The 16,829-nt window shown below is 40.0% G+C and overlaps 1 protein-coding gene across 4 annotated transcripts in view; it reads left to right on the top strand.

The window, feature by feature from the left end:
• The window catches only part of RASGEF1B (RasGEF domain family member 1B), a 562,507-nt gene that overhangs the window by 214,594 nt on the left and 331,084 nt on the right, over window positions 1-16,829 (top strand). For 3 of the 4 annotated variants that reach the window (XM_087434486.1, XM_087434485.1, XM_087434484.1), the window contains one exon: window positions 4,698-4,751. In XM_087434486.1, the coding sequence (XP_087290612.1) occupies window positions 4,698-4,751 (54 nt within the window). Of the gene's footprint in view, window positions 1-4,697; window positions 4,752-16,829 lie in introns of those variants that run through there. The other variant, XM_087434489.1, reaches the window with a different exon arrangement.

The following is a 16,829-nucleotide window of genomic DNA, read 5'->3' as shown; positions in this document are numbered from 1 at the left end:
GGGCTAACATCCGTGCCCATCTTCCTCTACTTTATATGTGGGATGCCGGCCACAGTATGGCTTGATAAGTGGTGTGTAGGTCTGCACCCAGGATCCGAACCTGCAAACCCCGGGCTGCCGAAGTGGAGTGCACAAACTTACCTACTATGCCACTGGGCCAGCCCCCAAAATCTGCTTCTGAGGGGCCGGCCCAGTGGTGTAGAGGTTAAGTTCAGCATGCTCCGCTTTGGTGGCCCAGGTTCATGGGTTCGGATCCCAGGCACGGACCTACAACACTCATCAAGCCGTCCTGTGGTGGCAACCCACGTACAAAATAGAGGAAAGATTGGCACACATGTTAGCTCAGGGCCAATCTTCCTCAAGCAAAAAGAGGAGGATTGGCAACAGATGTTAGCTCAGGGCCAGTCTTCCTCACCAAAAAAAAAAAAAAAAAAAGTCTGCTTTTGAAATTTTTAAAAAACAAAAAACCCCAAAGTCAAAAGTCTGCTTGTAGGAAAGGATCTGATAAACTCTTTCTCCCTAAGGTGTAACAGACCAACAATTATAATACATGAAATTTCCAATTTCCCCCTTTGCAGTGACTCTTTTACCCAAGCATCCCTTGAGGGTTTGTCTATTATGATTCAAGCCTTATGCATAAACAGAGCTCTAATAAGTGAAATTTCAGGCATCAGGATGTAAATGGACTACAGAAGGGCCTCACCTTCCAGATTCATTTTGGTAAATTGCTAAAACTGTCCATGTATAATACTGTTCACTCCATGTTGATCACCCCACCAACAGGGTTAGAAGTCAGTGTTCTAAGAAAGCTATTGTGCTTATTGTGCTTGTGCTCCTGTGACAAACATAGCATCATGCAAACTTTGGTGGAGGGGACTCATTAAGAGTTTCTTCTTTAGTAGAAAAATATTGATGCAACAATCAAGAAGGTCACAGCATGGGTAAGTCACCATGTTTTAAGTCTTTCATTTTCAGTAATTAAAGTGAACATGTTATTGGAAGGTTTAGAAAGCCCACCCAAAGTCACTCACAATAGCTGCAATTAGGAAGCTGGAATGCCAGTTAAAGTCTTTCGATGGGAACGAAATGAGACTGACCAAGCGTATAAGTAAAATCCCCTTAGAAAATGGCCAAATTAAGGATGCGGACTCTCATTGACCCATGCAGTACCTCCTTCACACCCATTCCAGGTACTGAGACTTCACTGTACATTTGTCCTTTGATTCAAGTGGTTCCTTTCTACAAATGTTAACATTGAGCGCTACTTGCGTTAATTTTTTTAGTGAAGCCAATTTCACCCATCTCTGACTCTCATTTTTTTCCAAACATGTTTCTCAGATCACCTGAGACTGTTCTAGAAGGTTGAATGGTATTGTTTAATTTTGAAGATCATTTCCCCTGAGGCTGCAGCACTAATGTCTGAATTCTTAGACGTGTTCCTTAATTTAGTCTCCCCAGTGGTATATCTTAAGCTTAGTTAAAAAAGCAATTAGAGTCTCTCAAGTTGCCCCCATGTGGAGTCTTCAGTAGCTAGAATTTAGGTCCTCCCCAGATTTTGACTTCCATTTAGGACAGAGAATGAGACTTGACATCAGGGACAAGAAGAGAAATTCCCACCATTAGACTTCTGTTTCCTGGGAAAAATATAGTTGCACTAGCCAGGGAGTCAGGATCATTTCCATATCTAGCTCCTTTAGAGTTTAGACCAGTTGTTCTCAACTGGGGGTGATTTTGCTCCCCAGGGGACATTTCCAATGTCTGGGGACAGTTTTGGTTGTTACGACTAGCGTGGGGAGGGAGGTGTGCTTCTGGCCTCTGGTGGGTAGAGGCCAGGAATGCTGCAAAACCTTGTACAAGGCGCAGCACAGCACACACACACAAAGAATTATCCAATTCAAAATGTTCATAGGCCCAACACTGAAAAATTGATTTAGCCTAACCAAGTGGATAATGAACAATAGAGACATGCAAAATAGAGAGAAAATGTATGTTACTATTATTCAGGAATGTTTCGTCTCTCTCCCGTGGCTTCACTTTGTAGTGTTAGTGCACGTGACGCTGCTTTTCTAGCATCGTGCTTTCAAAATAGCGTCCTGGGGTAAGGACTGCAGTTTTACCTGATGTCATTTTTTGCATCCGTTCAATGCATATTTTTTGGTTACCCTCTTTGTACCAGGCACTAGTTTGGGTAATGGGGCTACAGTAATGACCAAGCCTTGTTGGGTCTTTACCTTCCTGGATCAGAAATCTGCGAGTGGACATGGAGGCCTCTCTCATGACAGGTGCTCGTGTGTACAAATGCATGAAGGTGACGGAAGGTCATGAGGAAGGCGTTCGCTGGGAAGATTGCAGGTGGGCTGGTTCACTGTAGCATGTGAGAGCTGTCTGCTTCTTTGGCTTTTCCATCTCTCCTCACTGGCCCAATCTTTGAACAGCAAGCAAGAATATCTTTCCTTACATCCCCAAGGAATACAGAAATGAGAGAAGCTAAGATATACCTGGCAGCAGCAAAGGGCAAGATGCGTGGAGCTTGCAGGGCTGTGCTCAGTCCCGTCAACACGGGCTCTGTTCGTCAGGGTCGAGATTAGGTCATGGGCTCAATTATGATAAGAAGAATGGGTCTCGTGCCCTCATTCTCTTTGAGCGAAGATGGCTGTTTCTTTATGGGAGCCATTTTCTTCCCTTTCTTGGTAATTCTGCTGTGTCTGTTTTTGTGAACTTTTCATTTTGTCCTTCTTTTTTGACTTTTGCGTTTTCTCTTTTCTTGTACCACCAAAATTCTTCACTTCTTTCCCTTTCGTTCTTTTAATTCAAACTTTCTGAATAACATTTCTCCCTTCCCTCACAAATAAAATAAAAGCTGCCAGCAAACCAAATTTAAAGGTCACACCAACCTAAACCTTGAACTTAACTTTTCTTCATGAAAGATGCTTTTTTGTATGTATATCCAGAAAGATGCTTTTTTGTATGTATATCCATATCTGTGTTTTCTGTCCTTTAATACTGCATATTATTTTGGGCCAGAATATGTGCTGGCTCAGATTCTTAACTTGCTCTGGTGCTTGTCCCCAAACAAAACAAAATGCTAGATGAGGTGGTAAACATTTTTATGTTATATGAGGAGAGAGTGGGATAAAGTTTATATACATTAGATCTTTAAGCCATACAAAAGTCTTTATTTGTTTTGCATTTCTTTTATTTCTTTTGACCCTATTCAACTAGAATAAAATTATCAGTATAAATATATATTTGTATATGTATACATATACACATACATAATATATATGGATATATATATTGCTTATATATACAAGGATGTTTATTGCAGCATAGTTTGTAACAGCAAACAAAAGTAAACAAACAAAAGCAACAACAAAAGAACTAAAACCTAGAAACCATCAAATATCTATCAATAAAGGAAAGCATGCATAAAGTATGGTATATCCATATTATGGAATGTTATGCAGCCATCAAGAAAAATGAGTCAATCTATATGAACTGACCTGGAAAGATGTTGATAATACATTCTTAAATAGGATGGTACACTCTCAAGAAAGAAAGAAACTCCTATATGTGCATATGTAATGTAATACAGATAATTAGTATATAATACATGTAATTACATGTAATGTAATATGTATTTGTATAAAAATAGAGAAAGTGTGGAAGGATGAACGTAAATTTTTATTATTGGTTACTTTAGGAGGACAGGTTAGAAAGGAGATTGACTCATTAAGAATATTAGTTTTAGGGGCCAGCTCTGTGGCCTACTGGTTACGTTTGGCACGCTCTGCTTTGGCAGCCCATGTTCGGTTCCTGGGCGCGGACCTACACCACTCGTCGGTGGCCATGCTGTGGCAGCGGCCCACATACAAAATAGACAAAGATTGGCAGAGATGTTAGCTCAGGGTGAATCTTCCTCAGCAAAAAAATAAATAAATAAAAAAGAATATTAGTTTTATAATTAAAGAAAAAGTAGAAAAGTTTACTGGAAAAAATTTTAGTACCATTTATGTAGCTAGCCACGGCTCTGTTGAACTCCTCATACGATAGTCCAAGAGGAAAAAACTGTCCCAGCTGGGCTTGCATGCTAAGTGCCTTTTCAGTGGTTCATGAGGCCAAGAAAAGATACACACAAATATGTAAAAAGTCAATCACAAAGAGAATGAATGTGCTAAAGGAAGTGGAGATGAGATGGCAAGCCCTTCTCTTAAATGGGGAGAAGCTCCACTTCATCACTCAGGCTCATAACAGGCATCATTGGAAAGATTTTGGCATTGGATGTTTTGCACTTATCCCTTCAAGATAAAGAGAGAGTACCATGTGTAGTTGAGAAGGTGGGTTCTGGCATCAGACTGCTCGGCTTTGATTCCTGACCTAACTATTTCCGAGGTATGTGATCTTTGACAATTAACCTAATAGTCAAATTTTCAACCTAATTGTGCTGCAGTTACGTTGTTTGTGAAAGGAAGATGAATGAGAGTCCTTACTTCAGTGGATCATCGTTGGCCCGTAATGAATGTTCCAACTTGGATAGGGTGGCGGTGCGAGCAGTGAAGGACAGACACTTTTTAAAATCCAGAGAAATAAATGGGGTTATTGGAAGCAGTGCCCACCGTGGATTGGAAAGACAGGGCAGAGTCAATATCATTACACTTTGATGATTCTAATGCGTTTCCCACCTTTCTGTTTTGCAGACCTCCATTTTCAGCACACTGGCCAGTGAGAAGTCCTTATCTGAATGCAAAAAGGTAAGTCAGCCTCCAAGATTTCCAATCCACTGTCAGTGTACTAAAAGGCTCCAGAGTTGATGACATTCAGTTGAAAAGCTATGGTATCAATGATAATGTTCTGATGACATATTGTAGCCCTTTCTTCAGAGATAGAAATTTGAATGGTTCTCTTTAAGGATGTGGAAAACTCCGTTATCATTTGACAGCATTTTGTTATAGGGAAGCTCTGGTTCCTTATATTTCTATCTCGCTATTATCTGACATTTTATTCTGCAAGGTGAGCATCAAGAGAGTCCAGGGCAAGCTGCATTGCAGGCGTCTATATCTTTGTTTGCAAATTTAAATCTAATAAACCTACACTCAATACAATATAAAAATGATTTTGTATTTTTGAAAGCTGATCATACAGCATAAAAATCTGGTTTGGATTCACCACAGTCAAGTGTCAGAAGCTGTCATGCTTTGCAAAAGGATTCGCCTCACTAGCATCTGATGGAAAACGTCCCTGTAACGGATCACGTCTGAAGACTGGCCGCTGTATCGGTAGCAGCGTGTCTAATTCCTGGCCTTTGCAGCCCAGGGGGCACTTTTATCCGCCTCTTTAATCTCAGGTTTAACTAGATCTTCTCCTTCTTGAGGGGAAAGAAGTGATTTCACAGTCCTAACAACTCAAATAAATTCTTTGACACTATCTATTGATATGGAAAACCAGGTGCATAAAGCATTGACCTGTCCCTCATATATTAGTAACTTGGCATTTCTTAGGATTTTATATCGTGACATTGTTTGCTGTGCTGTTTTTGTTTCTGAATTTGCTTGATATGGAAATAGGTAGCAGGGATATTCATCTTTAAAGGTGATGTGAGGGCCCACTGTTTTGAATTCTGAATGCCATCCATTTCATTATCTTGATGGTTTTTTTATTGCCTATTAAATCTCCATCTTGATTGAGTTCTGCCTTGTTTGTCTTGGTTTCAGCTCCCTGAGAGTGAGGTCCATGTAGTATTCTTAAAATTGTAGATCTTGGAGAATGAAGAGACTTTAGGTGTTCTGTAGTCTCATTTTTCCCAGAGGTTGACTGCCATTGCTATCATGTATAGATGGACCTCTAGTCTCTACCTGAATATTCTATTGACAGGGAACCCAATGAGCCTGACTGTTCACTAGTGAGACAATTCAAAGTATTAGAGCGTTCTTCATTTTACTGAGCCACTATCTGCCTCCTTTTGATTTCTGTTTTTAAGTATGAAGCCAGTTAATATGCTCTCTTCTGAATCTTCTCCCCACCCAACCTCTAGGCTAATAATTTTCCTTCTTTATTTCTAGTAGGACATTGATATGATATTTCTAGTAGAACGTGGACTTCTGGGAGCTGGCTGTCTGGTTTCAAAACCTGGCTCTGTCGCTTACTACTTATGTGACCTTGGGTTGGTTATATAAGCTATTTGTGCCTCACTTTTATCATCTGTAAAATGGGGATAATAATTATACCTACCTCATATGGTAGATGAATTAATAGATATTAAATGCTTAGAACAGTGCCCAACACATACTAAGTGGTATATTAGTTATTACTATTATTGCTTCTAGACCAAGTTATCCTTTTTTTTTTTGCATGGTCTTTGTTATCAGTGTAAAGAACTGTGTAATATTCCCCAGATGTGGTCCATTTGGCAAAAGCACTATGGGACTTTTTATATACTTGGTGTATGACAGGCACAACATAAGATGTGGGCTATGATGAAAGGACAACCTGTAGGCTTTCTTGAGTGTGGCACTAATATTCTACTAATACGATGTAAGATGGCATCAGTTTCTGTTTATAAGCCATGTCCTTCTGTTGGCTCCATGAAGTTTGAAGTCCTTGCACGTGCTCTTAAGACATTTTCACATGAGCTGCTGTTAAAACATGACTCTCTTTTATATTTATGTAAATGATTCTTTGGGTATGAATGTAAGCCATTATATTTATTTATTTATTTGTGAGGAAGATTAGCCCTGAACTGACATCCGATGCCAATCCTCCTCTTTTTGCTAAGGAAGATTGGCCCTGGGCGAACATCTGTGCCCATGTTCCTCTACTTTATGTGGGATGCCGCCACAGCATGGCTTGACAAGTGGTGTGTTGGTGCGCGCCTGGGATCCGAACCTGTGAACCCCAGGCTGCTGCAGCGGAGCATGTGCACTTAACCGCTACACCACTGGGCCAGCCCCCATTAAATTTATTTTTATTCATTTTTTAAATTGTGATCAATTTTATAAAATTTATAAACTCAATTCTGTTATCCAACTTATTTACTACCTCTTCCAGTTCTATGTCGTGCAGAAATTAGAGTAGCATAGTCAGTCTCTGACTTCACTTTCATTCACTCATTCATCTACCCAGTCAGTTAACAAGTATTCATTGAGCACCTCCTGTGTGACGTGAACTGGAATATCACGGTGAACAAGTCACATGTGATCTTTACCATCATAGAACTTATAAACTGTTATTAAACAAATAAAGTTGTCATGGATGATATATTGTGTAGCAAAATTGTGATGGATGATATGATTTTTTTTTTTTTTTAAGTAGGGAGGTTACAAGATCATATACCAAGGGAACCTAACCTAATCTAGGGGTCAGGGAAAACTTCCCTGAAGAAGTGACCTTCACGCAGATACCCAAAGAATGAATGGCATTTGGCCATGTGAAGACAGGAAGAGGCAGAAAGACAGCAAGTGTGAAAATCTGGAAGAGAGAGGTAGAGAACTATAAAATGTTCAGAAAGTCTGGAATTACAACTTGAAATAGAGAATGGTGAACAGTAAGACAAAAGGAAGCCTGATCATGGAGGGCCTTGTAAAACCATATTAAGAGTTTAGATTTATTGTAAGGGTAACAAGAAATTTTTAAAAGACTTTGAACTTGGGAGGGTAGGTGTATGTGACATGATATGATTTTTATTTTAATATCACTTGCCTGCAGAAGGACAGAAGAAGCAAGATTTCAGGTACGAAGTCTAGGTGTAAGGCTATAATCTAGGCAAAAGATGGTAGTGGCCAGGATGAGAATACTGGTAGTGGGGATCAAGAGATATTTGGCTGATAAAATCAACAGGATATGATAATAGTTTGGATATATGGGAGAGGAAGTAGCTAATGATGATTCCCTGATTTCTGATATGGGCAACTGGCAGAATAGCGTGCTATTTTCTGACACAGGAACAGGGTGAGGAAGTAAGTTGGGGAGTTCAGTTTGGTATATGTCAAGTTTGTGATGTCTGTAATCTCCTAGTAAGGATGATCAGCAGGCATCTAGGCATGTAGATTTATAATTCAGGAAAACATTCTGGGCTAGATATATGAATACGGGAGGAATATGCATATAGAGAATTATTGAAAGAGTGGGAATAGATGAGATCGCCCAGGGAGGGTGTGTAGAGTGAGAAGGATTCTTGTGTAAACACAAGAATCTTGAGGAGCATTGGTATATAAGGACTTGGAGAAGATGACTGACCTGTGAAAGAAAGTGAGAAGACATTATAGCCATAAAGGTTGGAAGAAATCAGAATAATGTGATGTTGTAGAAATCAAACCAATAAAAAAGTTGTCATTAAAAATGAGGTAGTCATTAGTATCAAAACTACTGCTGAGAGGTTAAGTAAAATAAGGACTGAAAAGCATCCATTGGTTTATCATATTGTAGGTTGTTGTTGGTTTTAGCAAGATCCAAGTGATGGGTACAGAAGCCAGATTGCAGTCGGTTTAGGATTAAGTGACGAAGGAAATAGAAATGGTAAAAGCCTTTTTTAAAGGAATTTGTTGCAAAAGGAAGGAAAGAGATGAGTAGTTAGAGGGGGGGGTGTAGGGTTGCGGGAGGGTCCTTAGGATGGGATAGATTTGAACAAGTGTGTTTAAATGCTGTTGGAAAGAAGACAATAGAAAGGCAAGGGGCAAGGGGTAAGGATCTGAGAAAAGAGAGGGGACAATCCTTTGAGTGAGGTCCTTGAGAAGACTGAAGACTTTGGATGCCCAAGCACAGAATTAACCTTAGGTAGGTGGAGGGACACATCTTGCTCTATAATAGAATAGAAGGGAAGGGAAAAGCTAGAACTCATATGGGTAAGAGTTATGGAAGCAGGGAGCCAGAATGGGGTCATGCCATTAGATGACTCTGGTCAATTCATGTACTTTTTAAAAAATTTTTTGGTGGGGAGGTGGGGTGATTATTCAACCAGCTTTGAGTCTGTACAACTATATTATTTCCACAGTATTTGTTTAACCTACAGATATTCCCTCACAATATTTTGCATAGATAGTACCATTGACATGATCAACAATCTCTGGGCAATTTTGCCTGTTCTAATGAGGTCTATTTTAAGAAAATCACTGTCAAATCTGTGACTCATATAATGAAATCTTTTCAGAACCCTAGATCTGTGTTGCTGACTAAGTAGAGGTCTTTTCCACCTTGGTGTCTCACAGACCAGGTCTAAATGTAAACATTCTGCATATTCTCTCCCATCCTGGACTTTCTTCTTTTCTCTTCATCGCCTCAGGTAATGGCTTTACCATTCTGAGCTAGAAACCTCAGTGTCACCCTTCATTCCTCCCATTCCTTTACTTTCCACATCCAACTAGCTATCAAATCCTATAAATTCCATTTTGAAATCCCTCTAGAATCTCTCCATCATCCCTTTCTTTGCCTCCTTATCCTTCCTCTGGAGGGTTGTAACAACTTCCCCCTTGCTCTTTCCTTATACCAAGTTTTCCCTTCTCCACTCCATTTTCTAAAACACGACCAGAGTGACTTTCCAGAAAACAAACAACAAACACATCTGTTCATGTCAAACCCCTACCTAAAAACATCTAAGTGATTTCAGTTTTCTTCAAAATAGCCCCAAACTCCTCTGCATAACTTGAGAAGTCATTCCCACTATCTACAGCCTCATCTCCTGGTAGTCTACTAGGTGCTGGACTCTGGAGGTCTTGAGCAGACTGCTTCTGAATGTGAAACTCTTGGATAACTTTGTGCCTATGTACGAACTGTTTCCTCTTCCTAGAATGCTCTCCCCCTGCCTCTTGTCTCCTTGGAAAACTTACTTTTCTGTGGAGAGACCCTTCACATGTCACTTCTTTTTCACAGACTTTCTTGGTTTCTCCAGGAAAGATGAGTGGTTTTACCTCTTGGGTTCGTAACATTTTGTGCTTAGTCCAAGTATAACACCTAACAACAACCACACAACTTGTCCAGTGTTTACCATTTTCTCAGCCCTGTGAGAAGTGCTTTACATGGATTATCTCATTTTATTTTTGTAACAGCCCTCTGAGGTAGGTAATGTTATTACTACCATTTACAGGTAAAGAATTTGAGGCCTAGAGACATTGAAGAACTTGCCTGAGGACACTCCAGCCGGTAGGTGTTGGAGCCAGGCTGTGACTCCAGGCAGTCTGAGGCCAGAACTGTTGCTTTTAGTGTTGTGGTACCTCCTTCTGCTATTGGATTCTAAATATTTATTTATGAGTCCAGCTTCCCCCTAAGCTAGCAGCTCTTGGAGGGGAGGAACAATGACTGATTCTGTAGGAATAATAAAGCAATACCCCATAGGTAGTAAGACCTGAATAAAGGTTTGTTCAGTGAATGGAATTGCCTCATACATGATTGTCTATTAGCGTAATATCATTCTGGGACCATTTTGTTCTAAAAAGCCGTTTTATTCCTTTTCATAGGGCTTGAGAAAAGAATATTTATATTCAGGGTTTGTTTATGAAGGTAATTTCTGCACTAAAATAAAGTGTTCATGGATAGCTGGGGGAGGGGAGGATTGAAGTGTTTAGTTTAGCCAAAGATAGCAAATCTCCCAAGGCCTACTTCCTAAACAACACCTTACAGAATTATGTGAACCCCTGTTCTTATTTTCAGCCAAAGACTGGTTCACTCCTTAATTTGGAAAACCTAAAACATCTAGGGGATACACATGAATTCATTCATTCATTCATGATTATTTATTGCATGCCTTCTATTGCAAGGCAGTTGTTATTGTTAACATGTTATAGAGGAAATGACTTACTCTAGGGCACATATTAAACTCAAGGCAGACTCTTAGAGGGTGGGCCTAATTCATATCTTCTGATTTCTCCCTCTATAACCTCTCCACCCCATACTATTTAACTCAAGTTAACACATGGGGATGTGTATTGGGTGAATGAGCAGCAGAATGATTCTCCAGCATGCTCCATGATGTCTCCTGCCACCTGTTTCATGCTCATTGATATTTGTATTTTGTGTCTTGATGTTTTTCCATCTCTCAGTGCAGGATATTTGGACCCAGATATGTTAACTCGGGGACATTCTGACACAGCATTATTGAACTTCCAGCATTTCAGTTTGAAGTAATGTGCAAAACATACTTCAGTCCTCACTCCTTTTTTGAGGCTCCTTGCTCTGACCCTGACTCCCACACCTGGGGCACAGGTCAGAGATAGGCTAGGGGTGATGGACAGGTGAGGGTGGTGGGTGGGGTGAAGATCAGGGATAAGACAAATCTCAGGGATGGTTTAAAGTTTAGAGATTTCTGTTTCACAAATTACTTGGAAGTGAAAAACGGCGGTTTTCCAGTTTGATGTCAAAATGCCCTGTTTTATACTGCTGTGACTTCCATCTAGATATGGTAACCTAGGATCCCAGTCAGAATCTCTGTCTACAGTCATAGACATAGGTTCTTCAGGTTGGAGAGTTTATTTTAAAAATTCGGCTACCATTTTGATCGTTTATTATAACTTTTTTGTGTGTATATGTGTGGGGGGCTCTGTTTCTCTCTCTGTTATGTCTGTCTCTGTTCTCTCTCCCTGTACTACTAATATCTTGACCCCTATATAAATGACAACTTTTAAAAAATAGTATATTTAGGAACTGTATCCCTACCATATAAAAAAGTATTGTTTTTAGAATATGTGGGAACCTAAAGGAAATCCATCTGTTGGTGGTGGTAATTTGTGGGATTGCTTGTGGCTGTGTTGACTGTGTTATCTATTCCATCCAACCCTTGGCTTTAACTTGGGCTCCTCCACTGTTGCCAATGATGTATGAGTGTGCAGAGCACGTGCCTGTGCCCTTAGCCCACTGGCTGATGTTTTAATTTTTAATGGACATAGGTGATGCTTCATTCACATACACAAGGTAATTTTCCTTCAGGAAGAGGTGATTAAGAATGTAGAAGGCAATGGGCTATTGGAAGCTTCAAGGTTTTCATCAATGATGATGAAAAGGCCTCTGGGCAAACACAGCCCAAGATAGTAATATTAGTGGTTAAGATATTTACTCACAGTTGGTTCCTCAGCCTTTTGAAACTGTATTGTATTTGGCTTCCTCTTTTAAAGACCAAGACTTAATGTCTAGACAGTGTTCATTAACCTCCACAAAGCTACTGGGCGGATTCCCATGACTCTCAGCCTCTTGGCAGAATTTCCAGGCTGGTAGGTCAGGGTGGCTTCTTCCCATGCCCTGAGAAAGGGCACAGAGACCAAATCAACGCTGTGAGCATCAAGGAAATTCCTTAGTTCCCCTGCAGAAAGACAAAATCCCATGTTCTGGAGCAGTCACAGTGAAGGGTATCATTTCAAGAAAATGTAAAGGCTGTTTACTTTTTAAATATATTTTTTGGAAGCTATGAAGCTTCGTTTTTGACAGAGTGCTGTTTTTGCTGACTTGCTGTAGGGTTCTCTGCTGGGTAAAGGGTGATATATACACATTTGCAAAGTTCTATACTTTTTTCATATGTGCCAACACAGGCCACTAATTTATGGGAAGGAAAGTTATATCACTTTGAACAGAGGAGAAGTACTATGGCCATCCTCCCTGCCTCTCTCTCTCCCTCCCTGCCTCCCTCCTTTCTTCCATCTCTTTCTCCTTCCCTCTCTCCATCACCTCCTCTCACTCTCCCAGCAAAGAAAGAGCTCTTAGCACTCATTTGCAATGTTTGGGATAAAGGTAGATGATTCTGGATTCCAAGCACTCTCCTTTCAGCTCTTATTGCCTGGTTTTGGTTTTTATCTTTTCATTTTTCCAATCCCACTCTCTGAGAGGCAGTGTGGTACAGGGTTAAGAGCACAGGCTCTGGAGACTGATTTCTGGGATTGGAGTCCCAGCTCCACCTCCCATGAGCTCTACAACTTGGCCCAAGTTACTCAGCCTCTCTGTGCCTCACTTGTCTCATGTGTAAAATGGGATAAATAATGGTGTCAACCTATAGAATTGTTGTAAGGGTTGAAGAGGTGGATGCATGTAAAATTCTTAGAGCAGTGTCTTAGTAAGAGAATCATATAATTCCACTCCTATGCTTGCAGAGAATAATCTGAGCCTTGGTTCTTTGAGTCTTACTTTATCTTTTTGCTCTAAAAGAGCAACAATACCAAGGAAAGTACATCAGTAGACTTGGGCTAACATCAGCATTTGGAAAAAACATAAACTGTAGTTCCGCTGGAGAAATACGCTCATGTGGGTCTCAATTCTTAGTAATTCTAATTCTTGATAATTAGAATGCACTCAAGTTCAATATTGCTATAGGTTCCAGAACTGTAGAAGCAGGCATTTCTTGATAAATGAAACATAAAATCTTTCTAATAGTACAATGAATATACTTTTCTGTATCTCTAGCACCTGGCCCAATATTGAGCACATAGATATTTAATAATGCTTGTTAATTCATTAGGTTGGCTTAGTATTATTCCTCCAAAAGCCTGTAGAAGGAAGCTTGAGGTGGAAAAGAAAGGAAGGAGAAGAGTCTACTCTCTGTGTGCCTTCTTATGCCAGCACCTAGAACATTCACAGATAGGTAAAAATACCTATTACCTGTTTAGAGGTGCAGAATAAAATATAAAATATCCATGTCCCTCAAATAAAGATATATCCATTGCCTTTTCTAAATGTTAACATGGCCCCTTTAGACCATGGGCATTATCATTTGCTGGGGGAGCATCTTTTATTATTGTAGAATGGCCCAGGTAAAGCCAGTACTATGGGTAGAGTGGGCTTGTGGCTTTTCTCTTCATTGGAAGGAGGCATTTCAATGGATGGAGGGTTTGGGTTGGTGAACATAAAGCGCTATGAAAATGTAGGTTTCCTTGCTTTCAGTGTAGCAGCCATGGGAGATAATTGAATAGAGTGAATGTTGGTGGTTCGTAATGTCATCGTGTCATATCCCTGGCCTAGGAATTTCTTTTTCTTAGCCTTACGTTCTTGAAATTTTCAAAGAGAAGGACGCATACACCCAAGGTCAAACCAAGTGGTTATAGTTTACAGGATTGAAATTGGTTGTGGAAAGTAGTCTTCTGACTGGAAGAAATGTATTTCCTGTTTTTGTGTATCTCTTACCCTAAGCAAGAGTCAAGGAATACATTATAATCTTTTTTTTTTTCTTCTTGAGGTATAATTTACAGTGAGTTAAATGTAGTGATCTTAAGTTTACAGTTTAATGATATAAATTTTTAAAATATAGCAACAGAATCCCATCAGTAGCATTACCTCATCCCTGTTGGGGTGTGAACGTTTTTCTGAATTGGGCCTTCCTGCTAACTACACTACTGCCAATGCTAGGGGACCCATTATTCTCTCTCAGCAGCTGCTGTAATTGTCACTGTCAATTCAGAATAAACAGCACACCTAGATCCATAGATTGTATAATATAGTCATTGTCTTCAGCAGTAACATTGCTAATAGGAAGGAAGGTAGTTAAGGGCAAATGTCATGAAAAATGTTGCTCTAATCCCCTTTGAGCTGTAATTATCCCGGCTGCATCTACAAGTTTCAACCTTCAAGAATATGACCTTCACAGTCTGTGGTCCATGCATAACTGCCCATGTAATACATAACTTAGGATATATTTGAAACAGTAATAATTAGCAGCACCCCCCGTACACACTCACACATACACCTGAAAAGAAAATGTTTTTGACCTACAATAAAACATGGATTTTTGTCACAGCAATTCCAGACTGTCAAAATAGTTTAGTGGGTTAGCAGAAATAAAGAGATGTTGTCTAATCTTGCAAATTGCACTTGCAAAAGGCATTTAAGAATCATACTAAAATATATTTTTGCATTTTTGTGTGTGTGGGGTAAATGCCACAAACTGTACTCCATTCAACTGTGTAATCGCTCGCTTGATTTCACTAGTGTTTTTGAAGTACTCAAGATATTATGGTGAACTTTTGGCTGTAAATTGTGAGTTTCCCATGTGATTCTAGAGTTTTCTTCCTAGCTGCCGTGTTGCTGAGTCTCAAGGGCACTATGGCAACTTTTTCTCCTTCTTTTGTTACCCATTTTCCTTCAGATTTTCCAGAATCTTACATAATCAAGACTGGGCTGCGGTTATTTAACCATAGACTTGTGTGCTCGTGCACGCATACACACACATTTAATTTACATAATGTGTTCTGAAAGATGAGCTTTTGTAGATATGGTTATCTTGTTTTCTTAGTCCTACAGCAAAGTGTACTAGATGTGAAAAGAAGCAGAAAAAAATTAAAAGATGAATCAGTAAGAAGAATGGAGAGAGTTCATGTAAATTGGCTCTCTGTACTGGCTTACAACTCTTCTTATAAAAGTGGAGTAGTCAGAATACTTAATTTACCTCAATTAAGAGTGATCACTCTTGCTATTGTTGCTCAAAGTGGGACCAAGTCACTCTACAATTGAGCTAATTGCAACCTCTGATTTTGTGGCTTAGCTTTTCCTTTGTTTTCACAAATGATCTGTACAGGCTAAATAATCCCTCCCCTTCTCTCCTCCCATGTTGATTGTTTTTCTTTATTATTTTAATTCTGCACTTTGATGATTGCTCTAATCTCCTGAAGTCCTTGCTCAAGCCCACCACTAAATAAGACAGCTGTGGAATGGTGAGGGCAGGGCCTCAGTTAGGGAGCCAATGCGGCACAGAGAGGCTGAGTAACTTGGGCCAAGTTGTAGACCTCCTGGGTGGTAGAGCTGGGACTCTAGTCCCAGAAATCAGTCTCCAGAGCCTGTGCTCTTAACCGTGCACCACACTGCCTCTCAGAGAGTGGGACTGGAAAATGCAAGAATAAAAACCCAAACCGGGCAATAAGAGCTGAAAGGAGAGTGCATGGAATCCAGAACCACCTACCTTTATCCCAAACATTGCAAATGAGTGCTAAGAGCTCTTTCTTTGCTGGGGGAGTGAGAGGAGGAGATGGAGGGAGGGAAGGAGGGAGGGAGTGAGGGAAGGAAGGAGGGCTGCAGCTCCTCCCCTCTGTTCCACAGTGATACAACTCTATCGCCTTATCAACACCTTCTCAGTGACCACCCTATTTAAAATTGCAATCTGCTCCTGCCCCAAGAACCTCCAAGCCACCCATTTTTTCACTTCACATTCTAACATATTGTGTAATTAATTTATTTTATGTATTGTTTATTACCTGTTTTTGCCACCAATAGACTAAATTCCAAGATGACAGGGATTTTTCTGATCTGTTTTATTCACTGATGTGAACTAAAACTTGAACACAGTAGCTCCTCAAAAAATACACGTTAAATGAATTACTAGTACTACCATTACCACCACCACTATCATCAGTCATAGCAAGCAATGACCATAGAATTTTAGAGCTGGAAGTGACCTGAGATCATCTCTAGTACAACTAGTCCTTTTGTAAAGAGAGAGACTACTGAGTCAGGTACCTCCCCCAATACATACCCCCCCACACCCCCCATTTATCTTGTTGACTCTGTGTCTTGCCGGAGCCTTCAGGAGAACTCACAAGTCCAGGTGCACAGGGCCATATCCTAAAGTCATAGAACTATTGTTAATTTAGCTGTTTCATGATAAAAGTCTGGAGAGTTAGAGGCAGATTTTGTGACATTTCTTGAAGTTTGAAGCCTCCTGGAATTCTTTAGTTCTGCCCTTCCCTCTGGACAAGCTCTGAATCTGTTACCAAATTCTCATGCAACCAATTTTGATAGTTTAAATTTTATGCTTCTACTCAGCTCAAGCAGAGATAAGTGTCAGATTAGGCAAATTCAGGTTGACTCCTAAAGCCTGCTTGTATTCATGGAGATTGTAGCTGCTTAAATACATTCATTTCAAGGATTAACAAAAA

This window comes from Ceratotherium simum, chromosome 8, assembly GCF_057802395.1.
Source record: "Ceratotherium simum simum isolate JZ-2026a chromosome 8, ASM5780239v1, whole genome shotgun sequence".
In the NCBI taxonomy this organism is placed as follows: Eukaryota; Metazoa; Chordata; class Mammalia; order Perissodactyla; family Rhinocerotidae; genus Ceratotherium; species Ceratotherium simum.
The sequence above is the reverse complement of the archived record's forward strand: the minus strand, read 5'-3'. Positions and strand labels throughout refer to the sequence as shown.